Source organism: Oryctolagus cuniculus, chromosome 17, assembly GCF_964237555.1.
Source record: "Oryctolagus cuniculus chromosome 17, mOryCun1.1, whole genome shotgun sequence".
Classification (NCBI taxonomy): domain Eukaryota; kingdom Metazoa; phylum Chordata; class Mammalia; order Lagomorpha; family Leporidae; genus Oryctolagus; species Oryctolagus cuniculus.
The window spans coordinates 55,855,263-55,868,591 of record NC_091448.1 but is presented as its reverse complement, the minus strand read 5'-3'; the positions used below and the strand labels follow the sequence as shown (position 1 = coordinate 55,868,591).

The window sequence follows — 13,329 nt, the reverse complement described above, 5'->3', positions numbered from 1 at the left end:
AAAAAATTTAAAAAGAAAAATCTCCTGGAGATCACTTCAAAATCCTTATGAAGTGGGGCCAGCATGGTGGCATAGTAGGTTAAGCCTCCGCCTGTGGTGCTGGCATCCCTTATGGGTGCCAGTTTGAGTCCTGGCTGCTCCTCTCTGATACAGCTCTCTGCTATAGCCTGGGAAGGCAGTGGAAGATGGCCCAAGTGCTTGGGCCTCTGCACCCATGTGGAAGACCTGGAAAAGGAGCCTAGATCCTGGCTTCAGAACACCTCAGCTCCAGCCTTTGCAATCATTTGGGGAATGAACCAGTGAATGGAAGACCTTTGTCTCTTTCTATAACTCTGCTCTCAAATAAACTAAATCTTAAAAAAAAAATCTTATGAAGTCAGCCAAATGGCACACGCACCAACACGGCTTCCATGCTTCATCCCTGTCACTGCTCTGTAATCACGTATGAAGGAATTCACATGACAGAGCAGACTGTGTATGCCTTCACCTTCCCATTAGATCATGAGCCCCCAGATGGCAGGGAGGGCTTCCCCCGTCTTCTGTGTTTCCTACTAAGCATTTCACACTGTGCAGCCCTAAGAAAGGGCTGTTGAAATGAATAATTACTCGGTATATATCTATCTGTACATCTAAAGCAACCATTTGGGTTAAGGTTGAAGGCTAACCCGTGGTTCAAGAAAACAATGAAGAGGCAGAGAGCTCTTTGGAGGGACTCCCTCGTGTACCTTGAGTACGAAGTTCTCCTCAGCCTGGAGCTTCAGGTCCACCACTGCCTTCCTCACCAGAGCTTCGAACTGAGGGTCTCTCCGCCGGGGGACGTCCAGGGCAGGAAAGAGGTCCCCGATCAGTCCCATGAAAACAGGCATGTCGTCGGTCACGATCTTGGGGACATTGAAGTCACGCAAGGAGCGCATCAGGACTTGGTCCTCAGGCCGGTCAGGGTCTCCTCTCTTCAGGGACCCTGCCACCACCAGCACTGACTTGATGGCCCTCAGACCCCAGTCATAGTGATCCTGTGGGTAGGCAACATGGGTTAGATCAAGACACTGGGGCCAGGGTCTGCAGATTATGGCTGTGGTGTTGGTATGAGGTCATTTCTAAGGCACAAGCAGGGGCATGGGAAAGAATGAATGACTGAGAGAATCAGGGTCCCAGAATTCCAGTGCCTGGTCTGCATGAGCTACTTTTCCAGCTGTGACTAGAACAGGTCAGACACATACACACAAAGGGCTGGGGACCAGGAGGTTGAGACAGAACCATTTGTAAACCTCTCTGACTACTCCTTGTACATCAGAAGGTGGAGGATTGTTAGGGAGGGAGTTCTGTTAGCTCCTAGAGATGGTCCAGGTGCAGGCTGCTCTTTCATGCTCTGTCCTGCAGGGCTTCAAACTCTCTGGGAAAGTGAGTTTTTTTTTTTTAAGTTCCTTAAAGTAGGTTCCATCTAAGATGGAGCCCCCCACTGGCAGTGGTCACAAGTAGAGTCCAGGGGAGGGACAGCAGACCACACTGCTGGCCCCAGGTCTCAGAATAGCATGGTTGTTTGGGCAGTGGGAGGGAGCAGTGATAAAGCTTGTGGTTCAGAGGAGCATGCAGTCAAAACTCAAGCAGACCTAGGTTCAAGTTCCAGCTCTGACGCTTGCTTTAGAGCAGATTATTTATTAAGGCTGTGATAAATGCTACAAAGGAAAAATTTAGTGTACAGGGAGGGCAATGGACAAGACTCCAAGCTCTTGACTTTGGCCTAGTTCAGCCTGGCCATTGTGGTCATTTTGCGAGTGAATCATCAGCAGTTAGAATCTCTATGTCTATCCTTCTCTGTCTCTGCCTCTCAAATACTTATTAAAAGATGTTTACATATGTATTTTTCAAAAATACCCAAGACAGTAGATGTCAGTGAAGACCAAATAAGGAAGAAGTACAGTGAAGGCCAGATGGAATGGGATATCCACAGGCCCAGGGGTGAGAAGACTGCCAATTTCAAGGAACTTAAGGAATACCAAAGGAAGACCAATGCGGATGGAGTACAGCACCACAGGAAGAGTAGGCGAGTTGGAGCTGCAGAGGTGGGCGGGAGGCAGAGCTCCACACAGTCCTTCATAGAAAGTGACAAGGAAGCTAGTCTTTTCCTATTAGGAATACTTTTACGTGATCACCCCCATTGATGGCTAAGGAACAGGTTAGAGGAACTAAAGCAGAGGTGGAGAAACTAGTAGACAGGCAGTTGCAATAGTCTGAGCGAGCGATATGGGTGCTTGGAATCAAAGTGGCAGTAATGAGTATGGGAAGAAAATGGACTTATTTGAGAAATATCCAGGGAGTCGAATCTGCATCAGTTCACTCATGATTAGATACAGGGCCGACAAGGAGGAAAGTGTCGAAGACGACTGCCATGGTAGTAGAATCAGCAAGTGAATGAATGGTGGCTTCACCCACTGCAGCAGGAAAGGCAGGTGTAGGCTTGGTGGAGGGTGGGGCAGCTGGCAGGGGAGATCAACTTTAGAGGTACAGAGCTGGAGTTGCTTTATCAACACTCACAGATACTATATAGAGCACTGAATATACAGTGTTAGAACTCAAAAGAAAGGTTTGAGATTGGGCTGTAAGAGCGGGAGTCACTGGCCACACGTTAGTGGTGGTGAGAGCCTAGATACAATGAGAAAGGAAGTATGAAGGCATTATAATATTCTTTATTTTGAACACAGACTCCAGCTGGGCTGAGAGAGCCTGTGTTGTGGCAGCAGAGGTGATCAAAGAGATAACCCCAAAGGGAAGGTGAAACCCACTGGGAGCAGCCCAGGGGAGCGTGGTTGACTGTCCTTGCCCCTCAGACATTCTCCATCCAAGGTATAAGGCTTGCAGGTGTGCAGCCATATTTTTATTAAGGTTTTATTTCCCATGAGTGTGCTTGCCTTAGGCAAAAGCCACAGCCAAGGTCATCAGAAGTATGAGCAATGACAAGTATGGAACTAGTTGTGCCCAATTCTCTTCACAATGCTCTCCCCATCTCATGTTCCTTCGAGTAGAACTATTCCCTCCAGGAACTTTTGTTGGCCACTGCAGTGTTTCTCGTGAGCTAATGGTGTTGCTGAGGTGCTGCTAAGTGTTCTATTAAGAATGGAGTTCTGGGGTTAAATAATTCTGAAAAATGTTATGTTAACAAATGAATATGGGGCTGGACATTTGACACAGTGTTAAGATGCAACTTGGAACACCTGCATCATGTTTCAGAGTGTCTTGGGTTCAAGTCCTGGCTCTGTTTCTGATCTCAGGTTCTTTCTGAGGGGACCAGGTGATAGATCAAGTAGTTGGATCCCAGCCACTTATGTGGAAGTCCTGGATCGAGTTTCAAGCTCTTGGTTCAACTGTCAAGACCATTTGGGGAGTGAACAGGTGGATGGAAGATTCTCTCTCTCTCTCTCTCTTTGTCTTCCAAAAAAATAAAAATGAATATAACTTTTTAAAAATATTTATTTATTATCTTGAAAGTCAGGGTTACAAAAAGAGGGGGAGAGACACAGAGAGATATTCCATCCACTGGTTCACTCCCCAAATAGTGGCAATAGCCAGGGCTGAGCCAGGCCGAAGCCAGGAGCCAGGAGCTTCATCTGGGTCTTCTACGTGGGTAGCAGGGGCCCAAGCACTTGGGCTATGTTCCATTGCCTTCTCAGGCCATTAGCAGGGAGCTGGATAAGAAATGGAGCAGCTGGGACACAAATCAGTGCCCATATGGCTTTACCTGCTACACAATGTCAGACCCTAAGTAAAACTTTCAATAAATGAACATGAATCACTATTGTAGAAGTGTTCAGAAATTTTAATATGCTTATGGGCACAATGGATCTCTTAAAAATTTCAAATATGTTTCCATAAGACATTGGCCTCAGATTCTTCCAGAGCTGAGGCTGTTGCATGGTTCTTGGTTATCTGGCCTCCCTACAGATCTTACCTGTTTGGAGAGAAGCTCCTTGCACAACTTGTAGAGGGTGATGAACTTTCTGGCTAATACCCGGGCTTCGATGAATCCTTCTGCCACCAGCATGATTTCACAGATCAACTCAAAGTCTGGAACAACCATTGCACAGGGCCTGTGAAGAAAAAGACAGAAGCCTGAGATACTTTCCTAGCCACAGGGTTGAAGAGGAGACCATTAGACAGGAGACACTGGCTGAGACCACACATGGAGGCATCTGAGAATGTAAAAACTCATGGGGGAACTTAGCAAATTATTTCACCTAAGCTTTTTAATTTAAAGATAAGTTCATAAGAATAAAGAAGGTGAATTCTCTTGCCCAAAGTGATATTAGCACACGGGGACAGAGTTGGGGCTATGATTCAGGCCTTGTAACTCGGGTCCAATGTGCTTTGTACAGGGCATAGATTAATAAGCAAATGGTGCAATATAGATTAGGGGCTAAGACAGAGGAACTGAGTGTCTACAATACATTGAGAGTCTTCCTATTCCTAATCCTCAAGACGTATGTCTCTACCAAACCTACACATCCTGGGCTGCTTTTATACCTATTTGCATACAAATTCAAGCTTCTAATGCTGAGGTCTAAAGCAGGTATCTATTAACCCCACCTTGACACAAAGTGGCACAAATGAGAAAATAGAAGTGGATTTTGTCTCTGTATAATGAATTACTATGATTTTCTCCCCTTCAGGATAAAACACATCTGATTATACAATTACTTAAAAATTAATTTGTTAGGTATGCAGTAGGAAGCATTTTTCCTACACTCATAGAAAATTTTCTAATCATTTCATTTAAGTATACCCTTTCTGTATGAAATATTTTACTTTGCATTCAAATTCAAAGGAGCAACCAAAACATATTCTTAAAATTATTTTTCTCCCTGAACCTAAAATTAAATATGCATCTACACAACAGAATGCAATACGACTGTGAGAAATAATGCCATAGAAGGAGAACTACTTAATGACATGGGGAAACCTTAATTAACAGAAGCAGGATACTAACTAATACAGAGTCAGATTCTAATTTTGAAAACAAAAGCTCTGTGGACATAGTACAGGAAGGGGAAATGCAAATTGGCGATATAGATTCTCTCTGGATGACAGGAGTGTGGTGAGGAGGGTGAGAGGCTCTGGGTTCAAACCCCAGTTCTGCCATTTACTAGCTGGGTTATCAGCTCAGTGTAGTAACCCAAGGGTTTTGTACCCTAGGCAATTGGCTGAAGCATCTATTTTCCTACTATACAAGGGAGAAAATAATAGCACCTCCTTTGTAGAGTCTTCGTGAGAATCCAAAGTAGAAGGAAGGCAATGTTCGTATTTACGATTTTGAAAAGCAGCTTTCTGGTTTTCTCTCAGCTTCCTTCTGTGGATGTGCTGTATGCACTGAGTGTCTGTGTGCCCCCACATGTTGAAATCCTCATCCCCAGGGTGATGGTGTTTGGAAGTGGGGCTTTTTGGAGGTGATCAGTTCCTGTGGGAGGGTGGAAGCCTTGGAGGAATGGGATTAGTGCCCGTAAAGAAAATGCCAGAGAGAACTCTTCTTTCTGCTGTATGAGGACACAGTGCTGCAACCCCAAAGAGGGCTCCTCACTGTCTGTTGTTTCACTGTCTGGCCACGCAGTCTGTGATAGTTCACAGTTGGAGTCTGGGGTTGGGGATAAAAGGAATAATTTCTATCTGGGTGACAATCTGCCTTCTTTATCCTTTGTCATACAAAGTTTTTAAATAAATGCTTTGTTGGGGCCACACTGTGGTGTAGAGGGTAAAGCTGCCACCTGCAGCACCGGCATCCCATATGGGTGCCAGTTTGAGTCCTGGCTGCTCCACTTCCTATCCAGCTTTCTGCTATGGCTTGTGAAAGCAGTGGAAGATGGCTAAAGTGCTTGGGTCTCTGCACCTGCATAGGAGACCTGGAGGAGGTTCCTGGCTCCTGGCTTTGGATAGGCACAGCTCTGGCAGTTGCGGCCAATTGTGGAGTGATGCAGCAGAAGGAAGACCTTTCTTTCTCTCTGCCTCTCCTTCTCTCTGTGTGAGTCTGACTTTCAAATAAATAAATAAATCTTAAAATAAAAAAAAATGCTTTGTAAACAAACACCAAGCAATGCAGCAGTTTGTGGCCCCAGTTTAGAGGATCTTGTTGAAACTCCAACAGCTCTTTGTTAATGAGAACATCACCCAAATCACTCCCATGATATAGAATTGGCAACCAGTGGAGCCCTTTAAAAGTTAAGGGCTGGAGTGGGCATTTGCTGCAGTAGTTAAGAGGCTACCATGAAAATGGAACTGCCCTGGAGTCAAAGGATGCTCAGGTCAGAGCCACGGACCTTGCTGGCTCCAAGCGGAAAAGCCCTTCACTTGGCTCAGCTTCCAAAGTGACCACTGCTGCTGAGGGGACAGCCAAGTAGGGTCAGTAACATTACAGGTAGAACTGTAAATTTTTTGTTAGAGATGCCACTTGCCTTTACCTGGCCAGCTCTCCTTCCAGGCCAGCTGGGTAATGGAAGTAAACGGGGTGCCTTCCCAAGGAGGTTCACACCTCCCTTATGATAATGAGTCTGGGCCTCATAACTGGCAAGGCCTTGGAGTCCACCTGATTATTGTCAAGGCCTTTTTGTCAGTTTCTATTTGCCTCTTAATCAGAAAATAGACAGTACCTTTCTTAGGTCCTCTCATAATGACTGTCCTTTATTTTAGACCCTGTCTAGCCCACTTGGAGCCTCATCCTTTGTAATTATACCCTCTATTCTTACAACAATGGCTGCACTCCCAACCCATGTGGATTGATGGTCCTCTCTCCCCAATTACCGTATGATTGTTCAGAATTTTTCTACAGACAAACCCCTCTACCCACAAGAGACAAGTGGCCTTTCTCCCAGTCTTGGTTGGGATCAGCTTCACAGCCTCCATCTCGTCAGTAGCGATCTCAGGAACAGCTTTGGGCCACAACGTTTTGTTGATCAACCGACTCAAAACCACTCCAACAGTTACAAAAAGTCACTAGGTCCATTGAGACTCCAGTTGATGCCATCCGAGGTCTCCAAAGCCCAATCACCTCACTGGCAGTGTTTATAGGAGGTGATAATGGAACGAACCAGGCGGTCAACCAAATGCTACCACAGGGATCTACTTGGCTCCTCACCCAGGACAATACCACTTTAGATATTGTCCTATGCCAGTGGAGAGTAACTCGTTGCCCCATGCCAGCAGGAAGCAGCTCTAGAGATAGATCATCGTCCCTCCACCCCTCCTGAACTTTTGAAACTAATGTAATCCCATACAACTCCTGCTTTATAAAAAAACAAAAGGGGGAAAGTTGGTAAAATGGCACAGTCTTATCTATGGCGTGATCTACACCCTGACACCATCCTAGGCTCTAGCCCCTGCTGCCAATGCTGGAAGCCACATGGTCCAACCACCAGTGCCAAGCTCCACCCCCATCCTAACGGGATTTGCCACTCCCACTTCCTTACCTCTGCAAAGCTATATAAGACCTATTCTTCCAGTACAGGCTGCTATTCTCTCTGTGCACGGGGAGACAGCCTGTCGGATTTCCCCCACTCAACAATAAACCTTTTCCCTTAAAGAGAGAGAGAGAGACTACCAAGAGATACCTGCATCCCACATTGGAATGTCTGGGTTTGTGTTCTGGCTCTGCTTTGAGTTCCAGCTTCCTGCTAATGCCACCCCTTAGAGGCAGCAGCGATGGCCCAAGTAGTTGGGTCTCTGCCACCCACAAGAGAGATCCAGATTGAGTTCCCGGCTCCTGGCTCTAGCCCTGGCCCAGCCCTGGGCATTGCAGAGAGATAGGGGAGACATTTGGGGGGAGTGAACCAGCAGATAGGAGATCTGTCTGGATGTCTCTTTCAAATAAAATTAGCTAATTAATTAATTAATTTCTAAAATATGAAGGACTAGGATACTCAAGGAGCTGCCCCCTGCAGCCCCTTAGGCTTCTGAAAACCAATCACTGTGTGACAACCTCCCCCAGAGAGACAGGGCGCTGTGTCTCGCAGTCCCCAAATGGAACCGACAGCTTTGTCCAAGCTCCTCATGGCTTCTCTCTCTCGCAGGTGAAAGCTCCGTAAGCAGAAAATCAGGGGCCATGGAGCATCCTTTTAGTTTTCTCTTTGTTGGGCCAACTTTACTTTTCTGAAAATAGGACGCAGACTCCAGCTCCTGCTAGAAAATGCATTTGTGGTTTTCTTATCAAAATAAAGAAGATTTAAAAACACAGCAATATTCACAGGTGGCAAGGGTGAAATAAAAGAGGTGTTCGCACGCATCACTACTAGGAGTGTAATTTGGTACTACTCTTTTTAGAAAGCAATTTGGCAATGTGTATCGAGAGCCTTAAAAATGTTCCTACCCGTTAACTCAGTAATTCTGCTTCTGGGAAGCTAGCCAAACAAAATCATCATGCATACAGAAGGAAAGATTTATATACAAAGATGTACATTACAGCATTATGCGTGAATTTATTTTAAATGTTAGAAATGGTCTTAATATTTATCTGCAGGGACTAGTTAATTACATTGTGGACTGTGTACTTGATAGATAAATATGAAGCCATGAAATGAGATTTATTAAGAATATCTAATAGGAGAAAATATTTAGGATATTATGATGATAGACTATGAAGTGAAAAAACAAAGCAAGACATAACTGTGTATAGACGACAAATGTATGGGTTTTAACTACGCATATAAACAATGAAGCACAAGCAAAAAAATAATTTTACTCATAATGGCATGACAGGTGGTTTAAAAAAATCTCTTGTTGCGTAGAGGGTAAAGCCTCCTCCTGTTTTGCCAGCATTCCCATGTGTGTGCTGGTTCATGTCCCAGCTGCTCCACTTCCAATCCAGCTCCCTGCAAATAGCCTGGGAAAAGCAGCATAAGATGGCCCAAATGCTTGGGCCCCTGTACCCATGTGAGAGACCTGGATGAAGTTCCTGGCCCAGCCCTGTCCGTTATGGCCATTTGAGGAGTGACCAGAGAATGGAACATCTGTCTCTCCCCCTCCCCCATACCTGACTGTTCAAAATAAATAAGCAATAATAAAAAATACTTTTTCTACATATTCCCTATTTTCTCTGACTTATATCACATCAGGAGAGGAAGAAGGGGCCAGCACTGTGGTGTAACGGATAAAGCCTCCTCCTGCAGTGCCAGCATCCCACATGCGTGCCTGGCGGTTCTGCTACAATCCAGCTCCCTGCTGATGCACCTGGGAAAACAGTGGAAGATGGTCCAAATCCTTGGGCCCCTGCACCTACATGGGAGACCTGGAAGAAGCTGGTGGCTCCTAGTTTCAGCCTGACTCAGTCCCTGCCGTTGTAGCCATTTGGGGAGTGAACCAGCAGTTGGAAGACCCTCCCCAAGGTGTGTGTGAGTGTAAGTGTGTGTGTGTGTGTGTGTGTGTGTGTGTGTCTCCTCTTTTTCTGTAACTCGGACTTTCCAATAAATAAATAAAAAAATCTTTAAAAGAGAGAGTGAGAGTAAGGGGGGGGGACTTCTCTTTGGGAGCCCTCATGCGAGGCAGAGCTCATCCAACTCACCTGAAAAGCGCCTTGAGGTTCTCAGGCAGCTCTGTGCGGCCCGCGTAGCCTGGGTTCATGGTGATGAAGATGCCCACGGAAGGATCCAGGCTGATCTCTTCCCCAAGGAAGTTGAACCGTGGCTTCTTGTCTCTAATCGCATCTTGGATGCTTTTGACCTGGTGAAGCAATTGGGGGAAAAGAACTCTTTTGTGTTTGCCTGTGGTCAGTGGTGGGGCCACAAGGGAACCTGGGGATGCCTCGTCACAGCCAGCACAGGCAATATTGTGTGACCCCTGCGCTGAAGGACAGACATGTGGCTGTACCCTGGGTCTCTACTGATGTGTGCTGACGGTGTGTCAGAAAGAAATCTGGCTGCTCACTTCTTTATTTGTGGCTCTGGGGCTTTGGGGATGGCAGTGGACAGCAAAACACGTGTTTCACTGTCTCAGAATGTGGGCTCCCTCTATAGCCATCATTAGCGTGGACCATGTGCCTGGCTGGCATTGTTCTGAGCACTTTCTGTATATGAACTCATTTGAACCTCACCATGCCTCCATTACCACCCCCATTATCATCTTATCACACCCATTTCTGAATGAGAAAACAGCAAACAGCATGGCCAGGTACAGCAGCTTTGCCTAATCACACAGCTACCAGTGGGATTTCAATCCAGCCCAGTGGATTCTGGAGCCCATTCTCTCTCTCTCTCTCTCTCTCTCTCATGATTTATTTAGTTATTTGAAAGAGTTACAGAGAAGAAGAGGCAGGAGAGAGAGAGAGAGAGAGAGAGAGAGAGAGAGAGAGGTATTCCATCTGCTATTTCACTCCCCCAAGTGGCCGCAATAGCCAGAGCTGAGCCAATCCGAAGCCAGGAGCCAGGAGCTTCTTTCAGGGCTTCCATGTGGATGCAGGGGCCCACGGACTTGCGCTATTTTTCCACTGCTTTCCCAGGTGCATTAGCAGGAAGCTGGATCACAAGTAGAGCAGCTGGGATTCAAACTAGTGTCTATATGGGATGCCAGTGCTGCAGGTAGAGGCTTTACCGCTATGCCACAGCACTGGCCCCTGGAGCCCATGCTCTTAGCCACTGTGCTATGGATGGTGGGAGCACCCATACCTACTTCCTGGGTTTGTATTAAGGCTGAAAGGAAACTGGGTCTGTAAAGGACTTAGTGCACAGAAAATGCTGGATGCTAGCACCATGCACGAGAATTTTGATGTCATTCCTGCCATTGAATTGTGGTCCCTGTCTGGTTTAGCCCCTTGAAGCTGTGACCCTAAGTACATCTCCAAAATGACTGTGTGCAGTCTGAGTACAGGCTCAGGGCAAAGGAATCTATGGACGTAGCCTCTGGTTCACGGTGAAGAGCTGCAAGCTCCCCCATGGCCGAGGTGGGCTGGGGTCCGACCACAAACGGCTGTGAGTGCCTTTCTAAGGAGACTTGACTTTTCTTTAAATGCAGCCTGGAGCCAAGCTGAAGCTTGACCTGATCAGATTTTTTTTTAACTTTTATTTAATGAATATAAATTTCCAAAGTACGGCTTATGGATTACAATGGCTTCCCCCCCATAACATCTCTCCCACCCGCATCCCTCCCCTTTCCCACTCCTTCTCCCCTTCCATTCACATGAGGATTCATTTTCGATTCTCTTTATATACAGAAGATCAGTTTAGCATACATTAAGTAAAAATTTCAACAGTTAGCTCCCACACAAACATAAAGTGAAAAATAATAGATGATTTTTTAAATGATGATGAAATCAGCCTGATCAGATTTATGTTCTGGATCACTCTGCACACATGAAAGGAAAGACATAAATGAAAAGCAACCACTCATTTTCACACCTAGCACTAAAGAAACATGCACAGAAATGATTCACATCAGAAGGAGGAAGACAAAAGGGTTAATCCTTGATTGCTTGCCCAGGATCTATGGCCTTGTTCAGCCAGGTCCCTGGAGCTCTCTGGGAGTTCCTGGCCTCACAGGCTTCACGGGAACAAAAATCTGAATGCTGGGTCCAGTGCAGGATTATGAACGAGCCCCCTCTGCATGCCAGCCAACTCCAGAACAGCCAGGAATAGACAAGTTCCTTGAGGACAGGGGTGCAGGGATGCAGTGTGTGCACGGGGTGGGGTGGGAAGCAGAGAGAGAGGGAGTGAAAGAGGCAGCTGGACCATCCTCCACTGAGCAAGGCTGTCTCTGGTGCCTGGAAGGGAGCATTTGCCAGGATGCGTGATAGTTTTACGATTAGATTCAGCGCCCTTCCCGAAGTGAAGCTCTAATGACTGAATACATCCGAGCTCGCAGCAATTAGTGTGAGACTGAAACTTCTCTTCTACGTGCAGAATATCAATGCCCTCCTGGCAGAAGCCGTCTTCAGCACCCACCCTCCAAGCCAGCCAAACCCTCGAGCTCTGCTGGAGTCCCTGGGGCTTTTAGCTTGGCCCAGCTCTGCTGGTGTGGTGGGGAGGGAGCCCTCAGCGTCCTCCCAACAGGGATGCTGTGCGGCTGCTAAAGGCTGCTTCTCTCCTTTGTCCCCAGTCCTCCCGTCTATAAAATATTCTGAGCACTGGCCTTGTTAGGGGAGTGGTGAAGCACATTTAATTAGCATTTCTAAGTTTGGGTGAAGGCCAAGGCAAGAGCCAGGGACCCAGCCCCCACCCCTCACCCCTCACTCCCACCCTGCTGTTTGTCTGACTCAGCATTCTGTCCTGCAACACCTCATGTTCAGCAAAAATTTATCACACAGTCTCGGATTGGCGGCATCTGTGCTTTTGTGTAAAATTCTGCAGAGGGCCCCTTGATGGGGAGTGTTGAACAGACTAGAGGATGCAGTCAGTGTTGGAGCATGGGTGTGCGTTGGTGTTTCTGCTAGCCTAGCTTGTTCGAGACAGGAGATACTGGGAATTCCTCATTGCTTTAGCAGCAATGGAGGTCTTTGGAATAAATCACTGGAATGTATCAGTGATCAGGGTGCAAGAGGCCTGAACAAAGCTCAGGGCCTGGAAGTCCAGAGGTCCTTCAGGTGCCAATAGGGGAACAGCAGGTGGATAGGGAAGGCAGATTAAATGGGAGCCTAGGCAAGTGGGGGTGCACACATGGGTAGGCCAGACTGATAGCTAAGACTGCCAGGCACACCTCACTAATTGGGGCCTGTTTTCCATTAATACTCGTTGTTTTCAGAGATTTTTCAAGCCACGGTGATAACAAAAAAAAATAAATAAACAACTGACATTTTTGAGTTCTTGCTATATACCAGTCACCAATTTTAAGTGCAGTCTTTTCCATGAATTATTCTACTCAAAGGAAACTGAGACAGAAGCCGGTTAAGATAGAGTTCTATGTTTTGTAAGATTTTAACAGGGAAAGCTAGGAGGGGAGAAATGTGGGAGCTGTAGATTTCTTTTTGCAACTTTTCTATCAAATTGGAGCAAAATACAAAGTTAGAAGAAAGAAGAGATGACTTGGCTGATATGCAACAATTGGCTTAGTGGGACTAAACTGGGTTCAAAACCAGGCAATTGGCCGGCACCTCGGCTCACTAGGCTAATCCTCTGCCTGCAGTGCTGGCACACCGGGATCTAGTCCCGGTTGGAGTGCCGGATTCTGTCCCGGTTGCTCCTCTTCCAGTCTAGCTCTCTGCTGTGGCCCGGGAGTGCAGTGGAGGATGGCCCAAGTGCTTGGGCCCTGCACCTGCATGGGAGACCAGGAGAAGCACCTGGCTCCTGGCTTCGGATCAATGCGGTGTGCCGGCCAGTGGAAAAAAGAATACCTTTCTCTCTGTCTTTCTCTCTCACTGTCCACTCTGCC

General features: G+C 46.7%; 1 protein-coding gene across 6 annotated transcripts in view; it reads right to left on the bottom strand.

Annotated features, from left to right (window-relative positions):
• DNAH9 (dynein axonemal heavy chain 9) overlaps positions 1-13,329 on the bottom strand; it is a 373,954-nt gene that overhangs the window by 219,795 nt on the left and 140,830 nt on the right. For all 6 annotated transcript variants that reach the window (XM_070061394.1, XM_070061395.1, XM_070061396.1 and 3 more), the window contains 3 exons: positions 9,536-9,693; positions 3,947-4,085; positions 726-1,013 (listed from right to left, as the gene is read on the bottom strand). In XM_070061394.1, coding sequence (XP_069917495.1) covers positions 726-1,013; positions 3,947-4,085; positions 9,536-9,693 — 585 coding nt within the window. The remainder of the gene's footprint in view (positions 1-725; positions 1,014-3,946; positions 4,086-9,535; positions 9,694-13,329) is intronic.